The 24704-nt window shown below is 53.8% G+C and overlaps 13 protein-coding genes across 13 annotated transcripts; 7 read left to right on the forward strand and 6 right to left on the reverse strand.

The window, feature by feature from the left end:
- Positions 1-60: 60 nt before the first annotated feature.
- Positions 61-2792, reverse strand: DL89DRAFT_268130 (Cas1p-domain-containing protein). Its single transcript, XM_040887800.1, has one exon. The coding sequence runs from the start codon at positions 2741-2743 to the stop codon at positions 413-415; it is 2331 nt and encodes a 776-aa protein (XP_040742829.1). The 5' UTR covers positions 2744-2792; the 3' UTR covers positions 61-412.
- A 905-nt stretch (positions 2793-3697) lies between these two features.
- Positions 3698-5853, forward strand: DL89DRAFT_171448 (uncharacterized protein). Its single transcript, XM_040883788.1, has one exon. The coding sequence runs from the start codon at positions 3869-3871 to the stop codon at positions 5585-5587; it is 1719 nt and encodes a 572-aa protein (XP_040742830.1). The 5' UTR covers positions 3698-3868; the 3' UTR covers positions 5588-5853.
- Positions 5854-6416: 563 nt separating this feature from the next.
- On the reverse strand, positions 6417-6849 carry DL89DRAFT_268131 (uncharacterized protein; the record flags this gene model as incomplete). Its single annotated transcript, XM_040887801.1, has 1 exon — positions 6417-6849. A coding segment is annotated over one exon (213 nt), but the record flags the coding sequence as incomplete, so codon positions are not given.
- A 418-nt stretch (positions 6850-7267) lies between these two features.
- DL89DRAFT_278459 (replication factor-a protein) lies at positions 7268-9184 on the forward strand (the record flags this gene model as incomplete). Its single annotated transcript, XM_040889503.1, is given in 3 exon segments — positions 7268-7370; positions 7417-8423; positions 8443-9184. 3 exon segments carry the CDS (start codon positions 7311-7313, stop codon positions 9182-9184), a joined length of 1809 nt encoding a protein of 602 aa, XP_040742832.1. The 5' UTR covers positions 7268-7310.
- Positions 9185-9606: 422 nt separating this feature from the next.
- On the forward strand, positions 9607-10355 carry DL89DRAFT_171557 (uncharacterized protein). Its single transcript, XM_040883789.1, has one exon. The coding sequence runs from the start codon at positions 9746-9748 to the stop codon at positions 10145-10147; it is 402 nt and encodes a 133-aa protein (XP_040742833.1). The 5' UTR covers positions 9607-9745; the 3' UTR covers positions 10148-10355.
- A 1400-nt stretch (positions 10356-11755) lies between these two features.
- On the forward strand, positions 11756-14335 carry DL89DRAFT_171682 (uncharacterized protein). The gene is made up of 2 exons (XM_040883791.1): positions 11756-12658; positions 13074-14335. The coding sequence occupies exons 1-2, from the start codon at positions 12135-12137 to the stop codon at positions 14164-14166; spliced, it is 1617 nt and encodes a 538-aa protein (XP_040742834.1). The 5' UTR covers positions 11756-12134; the 3' UTR covers positions 14167-14335.
- DL89DRAFT_171766 (uncharacterized protein) lies at positions 14277-15204 on the reverse strand. Its single transcript, XM_040883792.1, has 2 exons — positions 14914-15204; positions 14277-14483 (listed from the first exon to the last, which is right to left on the reverse strand). The coding sequence occupies exons 1-2, from the start codon at positions 15072-15074 to the stop codon at positions 14384-14386; spliced, it is 261 nt and encodes an 86-aa protein (XP_040742835.1). The 5' UTR covers positions 15075-15204; the 3' UTR covers positions 14277-14383.
- A 492-nt stretch (positions 15205-15696) lies between these two features.
- DL89DRAFT_268134 (uncharacterized protein) lies at positions 15697-16580 on the forward strand. Its single transcript, XM_040887802.1, has one exon. The coding sequence runs from the start codon at positions 15723-15725 to the stop codon at positions 16200-16202; it is 480 nt and encodes a 159-aa protein (XP_040742836.1). The 5' UTR covers positions 15697-15722; the 3' UTR covers positions 16203-16580.
- A 182-nt stretch (positions 16581-16762) lies between these two features.
- DL89DRAFT_323252 (ribonuclease H-like protein) lies at positions 16763-18309 on the reverse strand (the record flags this gene model as incomplete). The annotated part of the gene is made up of 4 exons (XM_040891382.1): positions 16763-16805; positions 16872-16984; positions 17025-18218; positions 18271-18309. 4 exons carry the CDS (start codon positions 18307-18309, stop codon positions 16763-16765), a joined length of 1389 nt encoding a protein of 462 aa, XP_040742837.1.
- Positions 18310-18504: 195 nt separating this feature from the next.
- DL89DRAFT_171781 (uncharacterized protein) lies at positions 18505-20859 on the forward strand. The gene has a single exon (XM_040883793.1). It carries the CDS (start codon positions 18558-18560, stop codon positions 20835-20837), a length of 2280 nt encoding a protein of 759 aa, XP_040742838.1. The 5' UTR covers positions 18505-18557; the 3' UTR covers positions 20838-20859.
- Positions 20809-21358, reverse strand: DL89DRAFT_268136 (uncharacterized protein). Its single transcript, XM_040887803.1, has one exon. The coding sequence runs from the start codon at positions 21281-21283 to the stop codon at positions 20882-20884; it is 402 nt and encodes a 133-aa protein (XP_040742839.1). The 5' UTR covers positions 21284-21358; the 3' UTR covers positions 20809-20881.
- A 203-nt stretch (positions 21359-21561) lies between these two features.
- DL89DRAFT_284440 (uncharacterized protein) lies at positions 21562-22658 on the forward strand (the record flags this gene model as incomplete). The annotated part of the gene is made up of 1 exon (XM_040889784.1): positions 21562-22658. The coding sequence occupies exon 1, from the start codon at positions 21630-21632 to the stop codon at positions 22656-22658; it is 1029 nt and encodes a 342-aa protein (XP_040742840.1). The 5' UTR covers positions 21562-21629.
- Positions 22659-22820: 162 nt separating this feature from the next.
- Positions 22821-23934, reverse strand: DL89DRAFT_323256 (uncharacterized protein; the record flags this gene model as incomplete). The annotated part of the gene is made up of 4 exons (XM_040891383.1): positions 22821-23254; positions 23304-23388; positions 23578-23624; positions 23665-23934. The coding sequence occupies 4 exons, from the start codon at positions 23932-23934 to the stop codon at positions 23084-23086; spliced, it is 573 nt and encodes a 190-aa protein (XP_040742841.1). The 3' UTR covers positions 22821-23083.
- Between the last annotated feature and the right edge of the window lie 770 nt (positions 23935-24704).

Genomic DNA, 24704 nt, shown 5'->3' on the forward strand with positions numbered 1-24704 from the left:
AGCTGCTGGCTTCGAATATAAACAGTGCAGCGCAAGCAAAAAAACAATGTTTCTGTTTACCTGCTGTGGCTCTTCGGGCTTGTACTCTGGGTCAGTCATGCTCAGGACCGCGTTAATGCTGGGCTCGACCAGACCGGCGTTGGAGCGCAGCACCGCGTTCAAGCACTTCCCTGTCGACCTCCGGAAACAGCTCCACCAGCTGCTGCAGGTTGTTCGAATAGTCGTCAGTCATTTGCCAATGAAGCTGCTCTATGTGATATAAAATTGTGAAGGGAAAAAATGACCAACTAAGAGAAGGCGGGCCTGCCAGCGCAGATGCCCCGCATGGACGAACACCGCAGAGTGTTGTATGAAACCGATCACGTGTGCAGCCACCCATTGGGCAATTCTGCTTGGCACAACACAGGCCCCATCACACAGACAGAACGTTCATTAGAATTAGCAGCGCCAAGCCAGCGATCCACCGCACAGCCAGCGATTCCGTCCAATTGATCCTCGAGCCGCCGCCGCCCGCCAGCCGGTCGAGCAGCTGTGCGCGCTGCTCCGGCGGCTGCCCAGTCTCTGCCAGCGGAATGTCCCCACCGGCGCTGCTGCTCGCCGGCTTGTGCATGAGCCAAGAGGTCAGTGCGCCCGTGGCGTGGCTCAGGTGCTGGCACAGTGCCAAAAACACCACCGACGAGACAATCAGGTTGATGAACCACAGGCGCCCGTCCACCAGCACCAGAATGCCCTTGGTGTCGGCTGCCAGCCACAGGTGGAACTGCGCAATAAACAGCTCGAGCGACACCTGGCCGACCGAGCGGAACGCCTGGCTGCTGCGCGAGCGCAGGAACTGTGTCGAATTGCGCAGGACCACAAAGGTCACCACGGGGATCGGCGAAATGTACGGGTGGTAGGCATTGTAGGTGAACTTTGACTCGCTGGTCAGCTCGAACCAGAAATACCACACCATGCCGATGACCGAGAACAGCACCGCCCACCGCCTGATCTGTGCCCAGCGCGCATGCGCCATCAGTGCGCTCTGGTACCGAATCGTAATGAGCGCTGTGACCATGCCAACGTACACAATGAACCTGTCGACACCGAACCGGAATTCCCACTCGTGCGCGCTCCAGTTCACATTGACAATTGACAGCAGCCCCATCGGCCACAGGCCCAGCGAGTTGATCGCCGAAAACACTGCTGCCGAGACGGCAATTTTGGCCCACACAAAGTTCGTGTAGTTGTGCTCGGGCAGGATGCGCATCGTCAGCCAGACAATCAGCATCCAGACCGATGACAGCGGCGCAAAGTAGTAGTCCATGTACGACGTGCCCATGGTGTATGCCAGAACCACCGCCAGGATGTTGGTGCGCAGCAAGACCACCGTCAGACGTGCTAGCCCGTAGTTCTTTTTCTTGTAAAAGTAGAAGAAGTGGCCGTAGCCTGTCATGAACAGGTACATGGCCACCAGCACGCGCACCGGGTTGTAGATGCCTGAGACTGTGGATGCATTCATCACATGGTAGATCAGAATTGCCAGCTGCATCCAGCCCTTCCACTCATCGGTCTGGTCGCGGTTCAGGAACCCTGGCGCCGAGTCTTCTTTGACAGTGTACCCGCCAGCCGCCAGTGCAGCGACAGACAGCAGCGTGAACACCCAGCCAACAAAGTGCTTCTGGATCTTGCCAAACAGCGGCGTCCGGTCGTTCACGTACATCAGCAGAAGAATCGCCACAAACACTACCATCTGCCGCAGCGTCTCAAAAGTTGGCACAAGCCGGCGCCATCCACTCTCGCTGGATCGCTTAGCCAGCATCAGCAGCCCCAGGAACACGGTTGCCAGGGCAAGCATCTTTGGGAACCAGTGCGGCGATGGGTACTCGAAGCAGCAAGTCGTCCGGAACGGCGGCGTGGTTGGAAGGCGGCTGTTGCACAGGTTGTTCACCAGCAGACCGATGGCACGATCCTCAAGTCGCGGCGAGTAGTGCAGTCCGTCAGCGGTCTCTAGGGCACCCGCTGTCATACGACTCCACGCAGAGAACACCTCCAGCCCGATCCTCTCCATGTATTTGTTCATCCAGTAAATTGCATTCGGGTCCAGCGCCTGTCGCCGCTCCGGCGCCAGCTTTTCCGGCACCACATTGGGCACCGGGCTGACAAACACGCGCGGCAAATTCGAGCCCTTGCGCGCTGCGATTCTCGCTGCCAACAAGTCAACATCCTTGCGCCATGTGGTAAGACCGCCCGACTCGGCCTTGTTCCGGAGGAACCACGAGCCGGCTCCTACCACAATGGACCGCGGTGGCCGCGACAGCACCTGTGTAGTCTCGCCAGCGACGACCTTCCAGGTGGTTTCCGACGTCAGATACGGATCCCATACAAAGTACGCGGCCAGATCCTCCGAGCCCGGCCAGTTAACGCGGATATCTGCGTGCACCTTCCCCTGGTTGCCGAACTTTGGGTCCACCAGCCGCACAAACGCGTAGAACTTGTCGCGCACCGATGAGTCGCCGATAAACACCACAAAGTCCTTGCCCATGCAGCTAGTTGTATCCTTCGGCCCATATGCCTTGAGCGTGCATCCTTCGGGCTGCCACAGGAGCTTTGTCTTGTCTGCCCACCAGCCGGTCTGCTGCACCGCCAGGCATCGGTTGTGCTTGTATGGCGTCGGGGAGAACTGCAGGAGCGCGTACAGCGTCGAGAACGCCAGTGTGACCAGCGCGCACGTCGTTAGATTCAGATTGGCTAATCGTCCAAGCATTGCGTGGTTTTCATGAAGTACAAAGGAACAGGAGCGGGTGAGTGTGAGGGGAGCGGAGCAAAAATAGAGCTGGCGGAGCGGTCTCTCAAGGTCCTCTTTGCACAACATGGAAAATCACTCACCGCTGATCTTTGTTTGCGTGAGTTTTATTCATCAGGAGGGGAGCAATGGTTTCAGCCATTTTGCTTCTCGCCGTCTAGTTTTTTTTTTTTTTTTTGAATCCGCAGGACCGCTACTCTCTTGCACAGGCAGGAACTCCCAGGCGGGCTCAAGCAGATGCTGCCACTGCTTTGGGTAAGGGGTGGATATCAACAGCCCTAGCGAGAAACCACACCACCGGCTCCAAGCGCTGATGCCTGCAGACTGTGTGATGTGGTCCTGCCCAAAACCATCTGCTGAAGCGAACAGGGGGATATAAGCTCAGCCAAAAATGCAGTCGGTGATTTCAACGTATATAATACCACCCTCAATGTCCAGAAGCATGTCTTTTCAGATACTTACCAGCACGATCAAACAGTGTCTGGAACCAGGCAGCCGTACACGGTCGTCGCTGGCCAATGCGCTGCAGCAGTTACTTGACGGTGTCAAAACACAAAAGAGGAGAATCGCTGACCCAGTTGCACTGCTGATGAACGTGACAGTGGTGGTCGTCCAGGTGCTTGTCCACCCTGTGTTGGCAGACCGTGAGCGCGACTTGACGCTCGACTGCCTTCTCGAAACGCTAACGCCGGATGGCCCTCGGCAGGGCGATGGAAGCCTACGCGGCGTGTTTGCTATCGTCATCGAGCACTTGCGGCGGGTTCTTTTGCCGCTGATGATTATTGAGGTGCCAAAGCAGGCGCAAGGTAATGCCGGAGCCTACGCGGCTGACGGCAGTGAGATGCTGGCGCCAGCTGTTCGCACACACAAATACCGTGTTTATCCCGCAGATGCACCAGCCGCCACTCGACCCCATGAGCGCACCAATGCCACAGCCGTGCACCGTGTCGCTTGGCGAATATGTTCAGGCATATATTCCCCAGGAATACATGTCAATGGTGGTTTCTGGGCTACTAGACAACGCTGAGCTGGGCGACGACCGGAGCCTTCGACTAGCCGCACTTGACACGTTGGCTGACTGCTGCAATGGTGGGCTTCTTGGTGGAGCAGATAGGCTTGAACTCATATTCCCCGGCATTGCATCAGTGCTGGCACGGATCGCGTTGGGCAGGGCACCCGCTCCCAGTACGCCTAAGGCCGACAGCCAGTTTATCAATGATATGCGACAACTGTCGCTGGAATGGGCAGAGCTATCGGAAGCCGCCAGCAGCAGTGCGGGCACGGGCTATTGATGCGTTGGCTGCAGCTGTCGTGGCTGTATACGGCGATGCGCGCAAACAGCCGTCTAGTAAAAGTACTGCGATGGGGGAGCTAGCGAGTCGGGCGCGGTTGTTGGCAACAGCAAGCATCGTACAGAACAAGGCAACTGATACTGACGATGATCCGAGTGAAAGTGATGGGCAATTGCAGTTCCAGCGTCTGTTGCGCAGGTTGGCAGAGCTGCGCCATACGGAACACCTAGTAATTGCCAGTGCGTTGGAGGCGCTATTTGCAGACATCGTTATGAGCTGTGCCAGCATGCTGCAATCGCCAGCATTCTCTACAGCCGTTGAGGCTTGTCTGATCTTGGCCATCACACGCAAATCCACAGAGGGTGACAGTGATACACTTTGCCGGATTGCAGACAAATGCTGGACTGAGGGCATGGGCCCGGTGTATAGACACAGGATTGGCGAGCTGGCCGAGTCCTGCTTTAGCCTGTTTGAGCAGTACATCACTGGGAATTCAGAGTCTCAGCGCAGAGATGTACTGTGCTTGTTAGCAGGGTATATGCGCGTGCTGGGTCCGAGCGACACACAGTCACTGATGCTGCAGTGGTGGTCTACGCGTGGTGTATTGTCGCTGATTGCGTCTTTGACAGTCTCGCTTCCCGGAACGTCGCTCTTGATATCTGAGGTTTCCAGCACTAGTGACCCAAAGGAGTCGGTTGACTACGTGCTGGACTTTTATCGTACACCGGAACTGAAACTTGCGCTAGACAGATTTGTTGGGCAGGTTGTCGAATCATTCACAGCACGAAGGCTACGGACACTGCTTATCGGGCTCTTGGAAACCCAGCCTGACAGTGTCCACTCGCAGATGCTGTGGCTGCTTTCTCGGATTACATCTCTGGGAGAAAGCGAGTACAAGGACGGCGAGGATGCTGAGTATCAGCCGGTAGTCGAGTACATCGCCAACTATTTCAACAAACTGCAGTCGGCCAGTGACGAGGAAACGTCAGACAGCATCCAGACGATCGACGCTGCCAGCCAGGATGTCTTGCAGTCGTGCATGGTACTAAACACGATATCGACCGTTGTGCCTCGCATCGGCACCAGCATAGCCTACTACATGGACTCGCTGTTGTTTCCACTGCTCGAGACGACAACTGCTCAGTCACCTGTGGTGCGTGAGCAGGCACAACAGGCACTGGCTGTGCTTGCTCGCACCTCTGGTACAGTATCGATCCCCGATATGCTTCGCAGCAACATTGACTATATTGTCGAGGGCTGCTCGCGACAGCTGCGCATAGTTGATTTACATCCAAAAGTGTTCAACATCCTCATTGGGTGCGTTGATCTGGTTGGCGAAGGAATCCTGCTGTACATGGACGATGTTGTCGAGGACACATTGGACGTGTGCGAGTCATGGATGGATGATGATGTGATGATGACCAGCGCACTGCGGTTTTTAGGAGGTCGTTACGCGCACCGTATCGACGTCTCAACAGCTGCTGGACCAAGATGCCCGCAAACTGCTAGATGATGGGCACAATACAGCTGCAAAGAGATCTAAGGACATCATCGGCGACGTGCTAGACGAACTGCAGAAAACGGAGGACCAAGAGCGGCTGTTTGAGTTCACAACCATTGGCAGCGACGATGCCAATGATGACACCGACATGGAACAGAGTGCGCTAGCTAATACTGACGTGGCTAGCGTGGACGACCCATCAGAAGAGGCGGCTGGCAATCCGCTGGCGATAAAAATCACACTGGTTGCGCAAAACTTCCTGTCACACAGCGGCGCTCAGCAGCTGGTCTCGCTCAAGATCTTGCAAAACACGCTGCTGGCGCTGCGCAATACGCGCGACTTGCTGCCCCTCATTAATGAGGTGTGGCCAGCGCTCACACACCGGCTGGTTAAGGGTCGTGACGACCACTATGTGCTCCTAGCTGCCTGCGATGTGGCCGACACCGTGTGCCGTGCTGGGAGCGCATGGATGCGGCAGCGCGTGCGCGACGACCTGTGGGTGCATTTCCGCCGGATTCTGGCTGAGGCTAGTCGCGAGTCTCTTCAGCGCATGTCGTCAGAATGCGAGCTTGTCAGGCGCGTCATTTGCACTATGACTACAGTGGTCCAGTTTGTGCCGCTGGATGATGTGGTAGCGTGGGACCTGGCCTGGTTGGCTCTGAAGGTTGTCGACAACCGCGTGCTGGAGCCGTTCGTCATTGTGCTTCTGAGCAAAATGATGCCGGTGTATGGCGACAAGGTCTGGCTCATTGTTGCCAAGCTCGGCCGCACTGCTACTTCGCCCGAGGATATCCCTGACCTGGGTATACCTGTGCAAGGCATTCGGGCACCGCCAAACATTGCTGTTCTACTTGGTATGCCATAGAAAATGGATATCTGAATACAAAAAACCAAAAATGTTTTAAAGAGCCGAGAGGAGCGTGTTCTTGCCAACAGCGACGCAGCTGGCAACCGGGTAGCATGGCGCGACAAAGCAGGCAACCTGCTGGTTGATGCACACTTCGCTGGCCCGGCATGAGTGCGTGGCACATGGGTTGTCGAGGTCGCCTACGTTAGCCTTGGGTAGAATAATCTTGATGCCCGACTTGGCTGAGGCAGTGGCAAGCAGCGCTGCGCCTGAGGACAAGGAGACTCGCAGAAATCTTCATTGGAAGGGCAATACAAGTTAGAGAACGACTGGGGTCTACTTTGGAACAGTCTGAGTAGAGAAGGGTGGTCGTGAGAACTGTGGAGCCAAGAGTGGGCGGACAAGCGTCGACAGTTTGTTTAACGGCGATGGAGGGGAATGCGGGTGCGCAAATCCTGGTCCCTCCTTTCAACTGCACCCTATGTAGTCCGAGTCATCTGACTGAAATTCAACCTTGCCAACGCATGTACCGCTGCAGCAGCAGCAGCAGCACGTTGGAGTAGAGGGGGTTGGAGACCAGGTCTGCTTTCGTGGGAAGGGCTGACGACATGGATCAGCATGCTTATGTCCACACACGGCATACATGCAACGCTGCCCAGCGCAGTCAAGCGCAGTGAGAAGGTCTGCGCCACCAGGCACAAGTCCGTCTGCCGAGCCGACGAGTCGTGTATGACACGCAAGTCGGCTCGAGCCGAAAACGCGACATTTGTGATGCAAACGCGCGTCCGCGCAGCAAATTGAAAACCAGCACCAGAAAACTGCCTTGGTTACCTCCCTTGCTTTCTTTTCCATCCATCCTTTGACTTCTTTTTTTATAACACGATAGTAATGGATATCCAGCTTACCCAGGGCGCGCTTGAGCGTCTGTCTCAGTCGCCGAACTCGTCAGTCGCTCGAGGCCCCGCTTGTCCTCCAAGTGGTGTCGCGTCTGCAGCCGATTCCCAGCACAAACGGCGGAGGCGCCGCAACGCGCTACCGCAGCTTCCTCTCCGATGGCCAGCACTCGACAGTGGCGATTCTCACTGGCCGGCTGACGCAGCTGATTGAGAGCAACACTATTGCACGCCACACGGTGCTCAGCATCACTCGCGGCAGCGCCAGCATGAAGGAGGGCCGCCCCGGCGATAAGCCGCTTCTGGTGCTGATCATCCTTGATGCCGAGGTTATTGCCACCCTCGACGACCGTATCGGCGACCCAGTGAAGATTGGGCCCGAGGGCCACGAGGAGAAGCCGGATGCTTCGCGTGCTGCAGCACAGCAGCCACAGCAGTACAAGCCCGCTCCCCCAACGAACTCGAACGCGTCGTCATTCCTGAGCCGCGTCGATAGCAACCGGCCGAACGTCGGCATGCCGACGATGTCTACGCTGAGCGGTGCACCAGGTGCGGTGGCGCCCATCGCGAGCCTGAACCCGTACAACAACAAATGGGTGATTCGTGCGCGTGTGTCGCAAAAGTCGAACATCAAGGAGTGGCACAAGGAGTCCGGGTCAGGCAAGCTGTTCAGCGTGAACCTCATTGACGAGAGCGGCGAGATCCGGGCCACGATCTTCACGCGCAATGTCGACAAATTTTTTCCTCTGCTGGAGGTCGGCAAGGTGTACTACATCACGCAGGCGCGTGTCTCGGTGGCGCGCCAGCAGTTCTCCAACGTCAACAACGACTACGAGCTGGTGTTTGAGGACTCGACCGAAGTCATGCTGTGTACGGATGCCGGCAGCGCGCTGCCGCAGGTGCACTACGAGTTTGTGAACCTGTCTGATCTGGGCAGGTACCAGAAGAACCACCTCACTGATATTCTGTGCGTGGTGCGCCAGTCCTCCGATCCGGTTGACTTTGTGTCGCAGCGCACGCAGAAGAGTATGACCAAGCGCGATCTGATGGTTGTCGACAGGTCCGGCTTCGAGGTGCGTCTGACGCTGTGGGGCGACCAGGCCATGCAGTTCGACGCGAATAACGAGCCCGTTGTCGCCTTCAAAGGGTCTCCGTCTGGGCGACTATGGCGGCCGCACCCTGTCGCTGCCCAGCATGGGCTCCTACACGGTCAACCCGGATATCCCCGAGGCGCATGCGCTGCGCGGGTGGTACGATCAGGAAGGCCGCCAGACCACCTTCCAGTCGTACAGCGCCGGGGCAGCCTCCAGCGGCGACACTGTGCAGCGGTTTGAGTCCCAGCTCAAGACGATGGAGCAGGTGCGCGAGGATACGGCGGGCCTGGGCGACGAGCAAAAGTACTATAACCTGAAGGGCACTGTTGTGTTTGTGCGCAACACGACCATCGCGTACCCGGCGTGCTCGACCCCCGGCTGCAACAAGAAGGTTATCGAGGACCCGTCAACTGGGCAGTGGCGCTGCGAGAAGTGCCAGAAGTCGTTCCCGGCGCCCAACCACCGCTTCATCTTCTCCATCAATGTCAGCGACGAGACCGGCCAGAACTGGCTGCAGTGCTTCAACGACATCGGCGAGCAGCTGCTGGGCTGCACTGCCAACGACATGATGCAGTGGCAGGAGATGGGCGACCCGATGTTCCAGAAGAAGATCGACGAAGCCACGTTCAAGGAGTTCACGTTCCGCTGCCGCGCCAAGAACGAGACCTTCAATGACAACACGCGTGTGCGCTTCACCGTAATGAGCATGAGCCCCGTTGACTATGTTTCCGAGACCAAGCGTCTTGCCCGTCTCGTCGAGTCGTATGCCGCCTAGCCACTTTACCAAGTAGCTCAATTGAAAAACATTTACCCACACATTCTTTGGAGTGGCCGGAGCATGTCCTATGCAGGTCAATTGTTTCTGTGCATATGTGCTTGTGCTGCTCCCTACTTTTCCGATGCAGTGGCCCTAAAGAACGGAAAGCTCTTGAAGCCAGCTGCGGGACAAGAGGACAAGGTGGCTGACACTCTTTCTTTTTGTATTTCACCTCCCCTCTTTCACTTTTTTGTACATACTGCCTCTACAGCAATTGGCACTAGGTTAAAATGTATATAGCCCCCGTAGCACCTGTCGGTCGCACCTATAACGTGTACCTATGCCCGTACTGTGGCAGTAAGTTCCAATCAGTTGTACTCCTGGAAGTCCACCTGAAGTACTATTGCTAGTGATATCAGGTGCCGTCTTTGTGGTGTCTGTCGATGAATATATCCGAATAATGATGCTGAAAAAAAGAATCTAAGGCAATGATTTGATGGCCCGCTATACTCTGTGGCAACCGGCAACATTGTGCTTGATATTGACAGCAAGTGTATCATTCTTGGCTATCACCAAACAATGTTGCCAGTTGGCACACAAAGTAGGGAGCGGACTCTGCTATTGTGTCGCTGTTGGGTCGATAGCTTGGATGCTACCCACCTTGCCGCTTTCTTAGCATATTTAAGTTCTGGTTGTTGCGGTCCTCGATCAAACGGCTTCCATCCTCTATATTTTAACAGCCGGCCCTTTTCTTTGAAACTCCTGACGGTACAACTCATGTCTAAAGCTCAGCAACTCAAGCCTGGTGTCTACATCCATCCAGCATGTCGCCCAGCGCTCATTACTTCATATTCAACAACAGTGTGCGAAAGGGGACGGGGAATCGGATATGGAGAGCTCCTGTGCCCAGATTGCACCTGTGTCTTCCGCACAGAAGCGGAACGGAAGTTCCACATGCTCTTTGCGTGCTTCGGATTGTGACAGTTGGTTTTTACCAGGGCACGAAAATGTAATTGCGATACCACAGCCTTTTGCCATTTCAAAAATAAAGTCTGTTGGCCGCGCATATGCAGCGATTTTGTAGTGTCACTTTCGAAGAATGGTGGCTTCTGTTCTCCCAAAAGTGCTTCGCGGAAGGCTGAATCTATTTTCATCATACGTAGCGTACGTGTGCAGATCATGCTGCTGCAGCGTGGTTTCACTTACCACGCAAAACAACCTGCCTTATTTTCTCTCCAGCAATCCATGGCCATATCTTTTTAAGGACATCTTGTGTTCCTGCAATTCGCACCATATGGCATTCTATAATTGTCTCAGTTTCTATTATTTAACAGCAAATCCCCGCATCTTTTCAGGACAGAAAAAATGTTGGGCAAACAAACATCACGGACGGCCACGGATCCAGCGGCACGCCGATCCCATGTGCGACCTATTTGTGTCGTCTGATGCGCTGTCTGTCTGAGATGCTATTTCTCGCCTGCCACCATGATGTCAAAGTACTACGTTGGCGTGGAGCGGAAATGCCGGCTAATAGGGCTATCTCGGCCGCATTTCCAGCTGTCCAAAACTTTGGAGGTGATACACCAGTGATGAAAACGTAACCTGAAAATGGGAGCTTTGCTAATTCGGCTCTCCCGAATTCTCAGTGCTGCATCTAGGATCCAGCGTTGAGTGTTTACAAATACAGTGACATACATAGCCAAGATTTTCGGTGCTCGCACAATCTTGTACAACTATTCGCCATCTAACCTAATCATTCGCCATCGGTGTATGTGAAATTACTCGGCCCAGATTCGGTTTGTTAAATATGGCCACGGCCATCGTGCAATACAGGCGAAAGTTTAAAGGTGGCCAAATGACGAGAAATGCGAGGATATACGAAAGGCCAGTATATTATGATCTGCACTCTTGGCGTGAGGCCAGACTGCCAGACCGACCAGACCGCGAAAAGATAGCAATCGCAGAAATGGCTATAAAAAAATCAATGCTATGAAACTAGCCGATGCGCAGCCCAGTCGCTCTCGCTTACTGTGGCGGAATGACGTGCGAAATAAACAAACAAATCAATGCGCAAGATAATTTGCCCGTTGGTGCATCAATAGATACAGCTACACCTGCTCACACATCATCTTTCTCTTCCGCTTCAGCGGCACATCGCTATGGTTTTTTTTTTTTGGGAAAAACGGCCTGCAACGTTGCAAAGAAAAATGGCCAATGTCCATCTCTTGCGCCTGCATATGCAACCTCCGGCCAGCATTTCAACAGGTCTATTTTTACAATGGGATTCACAATTGTGCGAAGGGAAGTGCACCGAGCTGATGTGCTCTGTAAAAAGGCGGATCAATGGAGAGGCATGTATCGTAAGCACCGGGAACCGGGCCCCAACTCTTGTTCCTTTTTAGTTTCCTGCTATTTTGATTTGCATGAGAGAAATGAGGAGCCAAATCCGTGCAATCCGCTGCTGAGTCAATGCTTTCAGGACAGGCAAAATTGCTGTGCAGATGAGGAGTAGTTCCGCTTGTTCCATCTGCTCCTTCGGTCAATTTACTTCCTGCCCACAGTCAGTGAGAAGCATACACATCCCCGTCCCTTATTCGACAATGGAAGTTCGAGATAGCCCTGTTGTATATTTAGAATAGTTCTACATTTTTGGTGAGCCCACAAACCTGATCAGTCGTGGGATCGTCCATATTCTTAGGACTGCAAGATTCCTTGAAATGGGCAAAACTTGTGTGAAGCAGCTTGGGCCCTATATAATGCGAGGCCCGTAGCCGACAAGAGCAGGATTACTCAGCAAGCCTACTGCCCCTTATTCTCTCCCTCCTCGTCTTGGTCCTCCAATACGTCTTCGTATATACCTTTCCTCAGCACCATCATATTCCTTAGTTGCAGACTTCCTCGCAAACACCTCGGCTTTCAGCGCTCACATTCGATAGCATAAACAGCCCGCCCAAGCCATTCTACGAAAATGCATCTGAACAACCTTGCCCTTACCTCACTCGTTGCCTCAGCTGCCGCTGGCCTCTACTCTGCTGTGCCGCCTGTCTATTCAGTGGCCCAGAGCGAATGCGCACCTGGCACCACGATTTACGAAACGAAGACGGTGTATGTCACTGTTGATCGTCCTTATGAGACGACACCGGCTGCCACTTCGACGCCGGCATACCACACCTCGCATGTTGAGTCCACCATTGTCTCGAAGCCCTCGACTCCTGTCTATCACACCAAGCCGACTCCTTCGACCCCTGTGTACCACACCAAGTCGACCCCTGTGTACCACACCAAGTCCAAGCCTGTCTATCACACCAAGTCGACTCCGGTGTACCACACCAAGTCGAAGCCTGTCTACGAGACTGAGACTACTCCGGTGTACCACACCAAGCCGACTCCTTCGACCCCTGTGTACCACACCTCGCACGTTGAGTCCACCATTGTCTCCAAGCCGTCGACTCCTGTCTATCACACCAAGTCGACTCCTGTCTATCATACCAAGTCGAAGCCTGTGTATGAGACCAAGACCACTCCTGTGTACCATACCAAGTCGAAGCCTGTGTATGAGACTGAGACTACTCCGGTGTACCACACCAAGCCGACTCCTTCGACCCCTGTGTATCACACCTCGCACGTTGAATCCACCATTGTCTCCAAGCCGTCGACTCCTGTCTACCACACTAAGTCGACTCCTGTCTATCACACCAAGTCGAAGCCTGTGTATGAGACCAAGTCGACCCCTGTCTATCATACTAAGTCGAAGCCTGTCTACGAGACTGAGACTACTCCGGTGTACCACACCAAGCCGACTCCTTCGACCCCTGTGTACCACACCTCGCACGTTGAGTCCACCATTGTCTCCAAGCCGTCGACCCCTGTCTACCACACTAAGTCGACTCCTGTCTATCATACCAAGTCGAAGCCTGTGTATGAGACCAAGACCACTCCTGTGTACCATACCAAGTCGAAGCCTGTCTATGAGACTGAGACCACTCCTGTCTACCACACCAAGCCGACTCCTTCGACCCCTGTGTACCACACCTCGCACGTTGAATCCACCATTGTCTCCAAGCCGTCGACTCCTGTCTACCACACTAAGTCGACTCCTGTCTATCACACCAAGTCGAAGCCTGTGTATGAGACCAAGTCGACCCCTGTCTATCATACTAAGTCGAAGCCTGTCTACGAGACTGAGACTACTCCGGTGTACCACACCAAGCCGACTCCTTCGACCCCTGTGTACCACACCTCGCACGTTGAGTCCACCATTGTCTCCAAGCCGTCGACCCCTGTCTACCACACTAAGTCGACTCCTGTCTACCACACCAAGTCCAAGCCGGTGTATGAGACCAAGACTACCCCTGTGTACCATACCAAGTCGAAGCCTGTCTACGAGACTGAGACCACTCCTGTCTACCACACCAAGCCGACTCCTTCGACCCCTGTGTACCACACCTCGCATGCTGAGTCCACCATTGTCTCCAAGCCGTCGACTCCTGTTTACGAGACCAAGTCGACTCCTGTCTATCATACCAAGTCAAAGCCTGTCTACGAGACTAAGACCACTCCGGTGTACCACACCCAAGCCGACTCCTTCGACCCCTGTGTACCACACCTCGCACGTTGAGTCCACCATTGTCTCCAAGCCGTCGACCCCTGTCTATGAGACCAAGTCGACTCCGGTGTACCACACCAAGTCCAAGCCTGTTTACGAGACCAAGTCGACCCCTGTCTACCACACCAAGTCGGCTCCTGTCTACGAGACCAAGACTACCCCTGCCTACCACACCAAGCCGACCCCCTCGACTCCTGTGTATCAGTCTACCAGCACCAGCAGTTGTACTGAGGGCAAGTCGACTCATGTCGAGTCCACCATTGTCTCGAAGCCATCGACCCCTGTATACCAGACCAAGCCGGCAACCTCGACTCCGATCTACCAGGCTAGCTCTGCGCCTGTCTACAATACCGCGCCTGCCTATGTTGCATCAACCATTGCTCCTTACTACTAAGTAACATATCTGGCTTTATGAATCTTTAATCCATTCCATTTATTTGACCAATACTTCACAAATGCTTTATTGACGTTTAGTTCATTACACCATCATCACTGCTTGTGTGGATTGAAAACCCGTATGCCATTGTTATTTATCAAGCTATTAGTGTGCGTGCTGAGCAGAAAGAGAATCCATATCGGTAGACACCGGCCCAATCGAGAGCCACATGGCTTCATGTCCCGCTTCCGAGGAATAGAAAGCAGGTGCTACTTTGCAATGAATGATTGGTGAAAAGCAGCCGGGACGAAAAGACACGCCTGTCAAGGCTAGCGCTACATGTGTGAAAGCGGCTTTAATAAATCCGAGCGAATGGTTCTTGACAGAAACTTCGATTACTGCCTCTGAGACAGGTGCGTAATTGCTTTTTACTCCCAGCAGTCACACCCACCCACACAGTTGTCAATTCGACCCATCTTTCAAAACGCAGCTGTGTCTGCGCACGATCATGTACACACCGCTGATATCCGCGAGTAGGTAGAAAGGGCAAGCTGAGTGCCGTTTGCTGCGGCCAAAGTCTGGGCACCATCAGGAAATCAAGGGTTACTTGAAGATATTTGTCAGATTCAAGGAAATCAGCGCATCTGCCTTTGCATTTTTCTTTGCCTTTCGTGCCACCTGACCTCACTGCCTGAAGATGCGGGAGCGTGCGCCTTCCCTCACCTTGGCACGGCATCTCGGAACGAAGAAGTCACGATGGCTTACCCCAAAAGCGCTAGCAACTCGCTATTGTGTGTCCGTGTGCTGCATGCTGAGGGCAGTTGGCAGGATATGCCGCTAAGCGCCTCCCTTGGCAGTAAAGACGGAGAGATGCCGAGCAACCCCTTGCTCGCAGTTGTTACCGAACCCTCAATGCTCGCATGCATACAGATTAAGCGGATAACAGCGGCCGCTCCGGGCAGCCCTATGCCGATCCACTAGCGAGCGAAAGGGAATGAAAAGCGCTGATAAAAATAAATGGGTGATTCTCAGTCGATTTCCCTGCTCCCAGGAAAAAACAAGTAGCGAACAGGGGAGGAGCGCGCCATGAACACAGTCCTGTTGCTTGGATTTGTTGGGCAAAGGCCCAGAAAGAACACTAAAAAGAAGTTATTAGTCATGCTTCTGAGGGGGCACACGTTTGCAAATGCATGCCGGGTGCTGCACATTATGCACGATTACTTGGCGACACCTGATATGTGCCACGTCGGAATTCTGGCACCGACCTCCCCAATGGCAGGCGGAAAGGTGGAGTATAGGAGATGAGGCGGCATCACGCTTGGCACATGTCTACGGACAGAAATAGGAGAGGTGAGGAAGGAATACACGTAGAAAACAGGAAAAAAAATCAACGCGCTTGGGATAATGTTTGGTTGTCGCCCTCCCCGGGTCTCCCACAAAGAGATACAGTGCAGGAAATTACATGGTGGCCGCAGGCAGTTAGCGTCCCGGCTGCTATCAGGGTTATTGCCGCAGCCCTCAACTTTTATTTTTTGTACATACAGTTTATCCATCCCCCGGATGATGTGCCAAGGATGGCTGACCTGTATCTTGGCCAGCGGCCACGACGTGCATATTCTCTTTTGTGCCAGGTCATGCATCTCACTGGTGAGAGGCAGGGAACGCACATTCCAGAAATAGGTTGCAATGATTTTCCACCATTTTGTTTCACGCTCGGTTTATCCAAGAGACACTGCTTATTGCAAACTTGCTATAAAACCTCCTGTCGGCGGGTCGTCTGCGCAAAATCCTTCATCCACACTTCTTCTTCACAACAACTGTTTTATTATCCAATCCCTTACAGAACTCTTTTTGCAATTCATCTTGACCCTTTGAAAACAACCACAATGTGCGACTTCCAATTCCAGCACCAGCTCCCCTACAAGGGCAACTTCGGCGTGTTCCGGCTCTACAACTACTCGTGCAACATCTGCGGTGCCTACTTCAACACCGTGCACCAGGCCAGCGAGCACGTCCGGGCAGAGCACTTCTTCCCCGACCTTGACGACTTGTAGATAGGCAGCAATTGCAGAATCACCGATGACTCCGGTATCAGCCACTACTGTTGAGGATACCCTCGTGTACAGGTTCTACAGGAAGGCTCAGGCGGACCCAGTTCCTCCCTTCCTCTCCTCGATGGTCGTGTGGATCAGCTTAGGGATTCCAACTCTCCCTTTCCTGTACACTCACTCCATTCGTTGTACTATAATTACTCTGTGCTCAGCAATTCCTGCACAGATCTGTATCTATAATTTGTAAAAACAAAAAAAACATCCAATCTCTAGATCTACTACAAGTCGACAAGCGCTCTTTCTTTTCCGTCTGTTTCTTTCTATCCTCTTATTCTTCACGTTCTCTTGAAAAAAAGAAAAAAATAAACCCAGTTTACAAAGCACTTGGCACACATTTTGACAACTTTCTTGGCTTTTGCCTTTGCCAAGACAAGTACCAGATGTATACTGCATGGCAGTATAACACCGGGGAGAGGAATTATGCAGCTGCCAGGCTCCACCTGCAGCTTTTCCGCAGCACACGCGCAGGATATTATTGTCGGAAACCGCAGCAGCTCCATGCGTCACTTGGGCCATGCACTGCGGTACACACGCTGCATGTCCATCCTTGTCCAAATCGCTGGTGGAGACTGCATGTGCATTTGACAAGCCGAAATTATTCACTAGCGAGACTGCTGCTCCTTCCTCTCGCGCCGCAGCTGCTCAAAGCGCTCCTTGGTCCTGGCTTTCTTAATCTGCACCTTGTACCGCTTTGGATGCAATTCCTTCTCCCACTCGTCCTTGACCTTGCGGTATAGTAGGCATCGTGGTCTTTGCGTCTGTCACAGATGAGTGCTCGCCCTCCTGGATGTTGATGTTGAGCACCGACGCGGCTAATTTGCGCAACGATGGCGCGCTGCCGTTGTTGAGCTTGCGGAAGCCCTTGTACTTGGCTGTGTCACGCACCATCAGCGGCGGGTGGGTCAGCATGAGGGCACGCAGGTCGTTCTGTAGCGCATGGCCAATAACAACCCTGTCCTTGAACAGGTCGGCGACCTGCTGCTGCACGTCCTTGAACTTTGCGCCGTTAGTCAGGTCTGACTTGCGAATTCCCGACACCCATGTGCGGTAGTCGGTAACTGGTTCCTGCGGCTTGACAAACGTGTCCATGATGACATGGCCGTAATAGTTAACAATCGATACACGGGCCAACATGGACCGACAGCCCTTGAAGCCAGCACCGACCATTTCGCAGTCCACAGCTAGATACCGGCCGATTGCCTCGCGCTTCTCTTTCGATACCGTGGGTCGGACAGGCTTCGACGAGGCAGGTGTATCAGAGCGGCGCGCCTTGACGATATCTGTGGGCAGATCTCCATCATCCTCTTCCCCTTCCTCATCCGCACCATCTGCCTTTATGAGCTTGGTGCTATTCCGGCTCTTGGCAGCACGGCTGTCGTTGGCATCTTCCTCCAGCTTGTCAAACCAGTCGTTGGCATCACGCGGCAAATCGTCGTTTCCATTCTGCTCCACCTCGTCTGCAACCAGCATCGCCAGGGACAGTGCACGCTGACGCTCTGCACGGCGCTCCATCTCGTCGGCATCCTCGCCCTCATTGTCTGAGCCAGACCTTGCTGCTGTTGGTGCCGAAGATGCTGGCTGGCTGTCATGGACAACGAAGCTTTCCTCCTCGTCATCAGAGTCCCAGGCGTACAGATCCTGCACGTCGTCGTCGTTATACTGGACATCCTGCATTTCCTTTTCCTTGCGGTCCTTTTCCTCCTTCTCACGCTTCTTCTGCGCCTTCTTGGCCTTCTTTGCGCGCTTCTTCTCTGCTGCAGCCTCATTGTCGCCAAGCAGGGCGTCGACAAAGTCGTCTACGACCTCATCGTCATTAGCGGATCCCTTCCTCTTATTTCTCTTCTTCTTGCTACCACCACTGCTGTCTTTGAACCGGAGAACTCTGTCCATCGACAGGACGACATCGTCATGAAGGAGCTCTTCCTCTTCCACGTCGATCTTAGCCACTGGCTTGGGACACTACAGGTTGTGCATGTGTTAAACAGCTTATCGCTTATGCTTGTCATCGGACTGGTGTGGCAATTGCCTGCATGCATACATTGGACTTCATTTGGGAATATAAATGTGTAAAAAATATCACTAGGGAAGCAGACAAGCAGCGCCTCTACGGCTGCCGCATCTGCAGCTGTAGCTGTGAGGAAAATGTTATCGAAAAAAAAAAAAAAAAAACCGCAAGCCAACAGTTGGGTGCAGGAATCACTGGATTGGATCAGCAGTTTAAGGCGCTGGAAATTAGGAACCCTGAAGCAGGTGGACTGGTCATTCACTCTTCCTTGTTTACACACATTCTTTACACAAATGACAAACGGGCCTGACATTATCGACCTACTGACAGACACGTCGTCGCTGGACTTGGAAGCCTCACGGCCAGCATCCCCGGCAGCCGCGGTAGCAGCATCCCCGTATGCTCGTAGAGACCGGCTAGTCCAGCCTCGCCGACCGCCGCAGCAACCTGCAGCAGACGTGCCATCACCAAACACGCCCAACCTGCCTTCACCATCAGTATTATTTCATATAGACAATATTTCCGCAACTCCCACACGACGCTCCGAGTCATCACATAGCAGCCTCCAGCTTATTAGCCGAGACACAGCCCTAGACATCCCGTCATCGCCACCTACGGTAGATGAGTACGTAATGGATGAGCTGCGAGATAACCAGCCGCAAGATTACGACGAACAAGGCCTGTCTGATTTTCCAGGACTGCCGCCACCATTGGACCTTGGCGAGTTTACACCTGGAGAGCTAGCAGCAGACGGAGAGCTGTCGGATACAAGCTTCTTTCTGGACGAGATAGTGCGAGGTGCAAGCGCTTTCGATAGGCAGCGGGTAGCTAGTTCAGATGAATTCAGGACCGAAACTCGATCTCCAAGTCAAGTGAGTGTGCCGAGGATGCATGCCGATGACGCCAGCGATTCGGCACCGCCAACAGAGATCCTAGCTAGCGAGTCAGAGTCGGACACGGGCGACGCGTATTTCACGAGAATCAGACAGTCATTAAGGCAAGCAGCTGAAGGGAATGTCCGGACTGGTGCGGCACTGCTGGGCCGGCGGTCTGCAAGCATGCAACATACAGTAGCCGATACCACTGGCAAGACACCAAGCATGATGAGTGGCAGCAGCCAGGCTATGCCCAGCTCATCACCAGTACTGTCACTGCACCAACCACCAGCGATACACAGCAGTCAGATCCTGGCCACATCTACCAGCCTGAGTCTGCCATCATCACCTGGACCGCCTGCGGACCGTAGTCCGAGCGGAATGCACACAATGTCGCAGGCACTGACGCTGAAGGAGATTGAACGTGAGCGGAAGCGTATGGAGCGCGAAGAGAAGAAGCGGTTGCGAGAAGAAGAAAAGGCACGGAGGGAGAAGAAGAAGCAGTACGAGAAGAGTCTGAGCAAGGCAAACCGCAAGCAAGTCGATACGTCAGAGATTGCCAAGGATATAATCGTGCTGGCAGACAAGTCAGTGTTAGACATGTTAGCGGCTCCGCACAAGAAAAACAGTATGGCACACGGCGCATCTCCAGCTGAGGGCGGGCTGGCGACTGATAGCGATTGTGGAGCTAGTGAGGGGAATATGGATGAGCGGGAGCACGCGCTATTTGCCGGTCTGCTCGAAGCCGGGATCAAATACCGGGTCTCTGACATCGGTGCTCTAGGTGCATTCAAATGGGAGATGGAAATGCACCGCAAGTGGGACTCGCTGATGGGCATGTACGTGCCGCTGGCAGTCCCACGCACAGTCCCAGTGCGCCTAGCTGCGATGGTTGTGTGGCCAAGCGAGCGGCTCGTCGACCTCGTGTCACGCTCGCAGCTCGCAGATGCCGTCGAAGTTGAGCGTGGACTACTGGGCGTCCGCCGACTGTTTGTGGTGGTTGTTGGACTGGCAAAATTCCTGAACAAAGTCCAGACTGTAGAATCACGCGAGTTTGCGCGAATGATACGCCAGAGACTCAAGAGCGGCTCAGTACACCCTGCGCAGTCTCGTCGACACACTGATACGCGGACAACAGTTACTGAGGATGAAGTTGACGAGGCGGTGTTGCAAATACAGGTGACTAATCCGCTGGTGACATGGTTTTTGCAGTGCAAGGACACAAGCGCGCTCAGCCGCCTGCTGCATCAAACATCTGCGGACATGGTGCAGGCTGTCTTCCGGAGCAAGGGCCAGAACGAGTGGATATCGACCGACAGCAGCGACCCCGGGATGGGCTCGACGTTCTTCACCAGCTCGCAGCCGTCAATGGCAAACAATTTCATTACTAGCGAAGTGCGCAGTGCTCTGCGGGCTGCTGTTATTCGGACTGGTGCTGATCTAACCGATTCGTGGATCCGCGCACTAGCCATGATCCCAAAGGTCACGCTAGCTGTAGCCCAGTGCATCGTCGCGCAGTACCCGACGCCGCGCTGCCTGTTTGACGCATGGGAGCGGCAGGGCAGCGTGCCTGAGCGTGCCCAGATGCTGGCTAACCTGACTGTATCCGGCGGCCGTAGGCTGGGCATCACCATGTCGACCCGCATATTCCACATGTTCACTGAGTCCAACCCATCCAAGCCATACGCCGAGTGTTGAACATGGCCTAATATATTGTTTTATAGGTGAAGAGTTTTTGGTGTCTATTTCGACTTGGGGCGCTTCTTGTTCATCATGGCCAAAGTGCCAGTCTGCTTCTTTGCGACCTCGGCGTCGTCGGCGAACGAAATGTTGGTCGAGCCATCAAATCCCTGGAACTTCTTCTGGAACGATGACAGATAACCGCCCTCGTCCTCGATCTGCAGCTCAGCCTGCGGGTTCCACAGCGGGTGGCTGCGGGTGTCCTTTGTGATCTTCACCTGGTCGCGCGGTGCCGACGACCGCACCATGAACGAGGAGCCGTCACTCAGCACGACCTGTGTCGTGAACTGTTCGGGGTGCCGCGCAAATTGCACCACCTGCTGCTCCCAGTTGGCTGGCCGTGGCTTCCATGCCCGCGCCAGCGTGCTCTTGACTGTCTTTAGTGCTGTGAATGTCGTCCGCATTTCGAGGCTGTTTTCTATTGCTCTCAATAGACGGTAAATGAGAATGAAAAAAGCAGAGGCAAAGGTGGAATCTAGGAGCAGGAAGAAGAAACAGGGTCTGCCAATTGGAGCCTTCGCTCTGCCTCAGCAAGCACAGCCTTTGCGATAATAAAAAAAAAGAGCCAGCTCGGCTTTTTAACTCGATCCCCTTCGCTCGACTCGCCTTGGCAGAGACTGGTGAGCCGTTCCTGTTTTGAGAATACCGCCATAGAGCAAACCGCCGCTCCTTGTTTTCGTCATTTCACCTGTGCTTTACTCTGCCCTACACTGTACATTTTGTATTCTAAGCCCTGTTCCTTCTGCATAAATGAGTGCTCCGAACAGTCCCAATCAGTACATACCGCTGGGCGAGCGTGCCAGCAGCGTGCTGCCACACCCACAATTAGCAGAGCGCAGTCCAGTCGCCACACCACAACCAACCGACCGCAACCTAGAGGAACCCGACGGGGTGGACGACGCCATGGATAGGGATGGCGGCAGTGACGATGACAATGACAGTGACTACGTAGACGAGGAGGCCATGCTGGAGGAGGCTGCCGAGACCCTGGGGTTTCGGGTAGCGGTGCGGCGACACTCGCAGCAGGACCTGCTAGACATGGCCGACTTTCTCCTGACCTTCATATACCTGTACACATTCCTGGTGGACAAGAGCATAGTGAATGCAATGGTCCGCTACGTAGCATCAATTACCGCGATGTATCCGCGAACAAACTACGGGGTCGGGGTTGCCTTGAGCGTGATGGCGCTTGCCAACTCGCTGAGCATTGCGCGGCACATAAGCATGGGCTTGTCACAGCACGGGTTTGATGCGACTGGCGCGTTGGTGGACTTTATCGGATGCAGTAGCCCACACCTGGTGCTGGTACTGCTGGTAGATTTGTTTGCGCTATTTATCGAGTTTGTGCGCGTTTTTGCGTACTCGCCCATGCACTTTGCCAAGGCACGGACAGCAAGAGTTTTAGCACTGATTCTGGCGGCTGAGAGGGCTGACGACATCGTCAGTGCATTGGCAGAACAGATTGGCGAGGGCAGCGGGTCGGACACTGCGACACCAGAGCAGATGGCTGCAGCGACGGGGAATGAGGACGATCAGGTCGTGCTCAGCATCGATTCTGGGAGCCCACCGCAGCAAGGCGATTCTATATCCAGCCCGTCTGCGCTAGTGTTTACTGTCTTTGCTGTTTCGAGAGCCTCGATAGCTGCCTGTGTACGACTTGACAGCGAATTGAGACGCAGGTTTGCTGAGGCATCTCAGCAGGAGGACCCGCCAGAAGACAGCCCGTCCACGGTAGCAGGTATAACAGTGACTACACGGGAGCGAGCTAGTAGCTCTTGACTTCATGTTTAGAGTTGATACAAAAAATAATGGCGACAATGAGCCATGCTTGGCATGTAGCTTGAGAGAGTACCTGAAACGACGGAATGTGGTTTACTCGATCTCCTTCCAGCCCTTGATCTCAGAGAGCAAAACCGCATTTCCAAGTGCGAATTTCCCCTTCATAGCTGAAGCCACGTGGCACTCGTATGCGGGTGGTTTCGTTGAACTCTGTGTAGAGCACCAACTTCGGGTTGCTGTCTGCCTTATCTTTAGGCATTGCCTTTGAATATTCCTCAGCATTGCGCACCTTGGCCACTCATTTTGCCGACTGCCATGGAGTAGAGTGCGGATTCAGTGAGCTTGCAAACACAAGAACTGGCGGTTCTGCCTTGCCATTGGTGAAGTCCTGGATGCTGTCATAAGGCGAGTACTTGAGTGATAATTTAACGGAATTTGGCAACGTGCTCAAGAGCTGTGTGGACTACATATTCCTGTAGGTGGGTCGAAAGCCCCATATGCAGAATGCCCTTGTTCTTTAGGTCGGGCGTGTTGCTGAGATGGTGCAAACCACATAGGCCACCAAACGGCACCTCCATTTCGGGCCACGTTGCTGCCTCTATCACAAATAAACAGCTTTGCCAGTCCATTGCCTCTAGCTAAGACAGCCAAATAGTCCTCAAGCCCTATGATCCGCCGCAGCCACATCCCTTGCAGCTCGGTGGTCTCCTCCCAGTTTTCCCGCGACGGCCTGTTCGCAGGTGCTGGCCATGGGTTGGTGTGAGAGTACACTCCAGAAAGAGGGGTGGCCGCATGTTCCGCAGGGGTGCAGGCCATGAGCCAGAGTCTGTTGTCGTGATGCACGACGTAATATGTACGGTGCTGATCAGCCAATATCAGCAAGGTAATTGCTTGCTTTCGGGTTTCCTTGTCAGCCGACCAGTAGTCAAAGTCCAACTGGATGAGGTATTCCTCTGACTGCTCGGCCTTGTTGACATACAAAGTAAGAATGCTTGGAAATGACCACATTTGACAGGTGCTCGTCGCCAAATCTGTGCATCTTGAGCTGCTGGATCTTCCTGCCAAAGTCGACAGTGACGTACAAAATGACACCGGTGTTGTTGGGCATAAAGCTGTAGACGTCGGGAAGACCTAGCCCAGCCGAAACCAGCTGGCTGTTCTCATCAGCCTTGAACAGGGCTAGCAGGTGCTGGCTTTTGTTACGCTTCGTAAACGTACCCTTACCCACGACAGCCAGCCAGGAGTCATCAGGGGCTACTTGCATCTCATTTGACATGATGCTTTGGAGAGAGAAAATGGCGCTGATAGCGGTCAACTCCTCCACTGCACCCCCCTTGGCACTCCAGAAACACCTGGTGACATCATCTGGCCCGGTGCCAATGTAGTATGTGCAGTTGGGGCTGTATGCAATAGTGCCTTCGTGCTCCTCTACATACGGACCCGCAGCTTCTTGACTTCATTGGCTAGTTTCGTTGACTGGCTCAGCAAATTCCGCATGACCCTTGCAAGGTGTTTGTTCTCTTCCTGGAAGTACTTGCGGAGTTGGACACTGCGCTCAGTACTGTGCTAGCTACCGATGGTTGGGGTCTTTGGTTCCACCGGAGGGGCAATGAAAGAGCTCTTGGCCAACCTTTTAGACATTGGACAAGTAGACTGAAGATGAAATAAACAGGGGGTTGTCGAAAGAGAAAAGGATGACGAATCCCTGCCAGATCTGCCTGGGACATGCATGCATGTCGATACAGGCTTTTTATGAGGGGATGCAGGTGTTTCAGGGGTGTTAAAGATGTAGCAAAAGCTGGTTTTGCTAAATGAGTATGTCGCATTCACGCGCAGGGTGCTAATGATTGCATACAGATACATGCTATACCTCATGTGCATCTTGGTGCCACAGCAGATATATTCCTGTCTGTGGATGTAACTGCCCTCATCAATGCTCGATGCAACCAAAGTGTACTGTTTATAGAGCAGTGTCACAACTTGCAAGCAAGAACGCATCCTCTGCTCAGTAATCTGTGCTGCGCATTGTGTCTGAGCGGCAGGTGT

This window comes from Linderina pennispora, assembly GCF_002104995.1.
Source record: "Linderina pennispora strain ATCC 12442 chromosome Unknown DL89scaffold_8, whole genome shotgun sequence".
In the NCBI taxonomy this organism is placed as follows: domain Eukaryota; kingdom Fungi; phylum Kickxellomycota; class Kickxellomycetes; order Kickxellales; family Kickxellaceae; genus Linderina; species Linderina pennispora.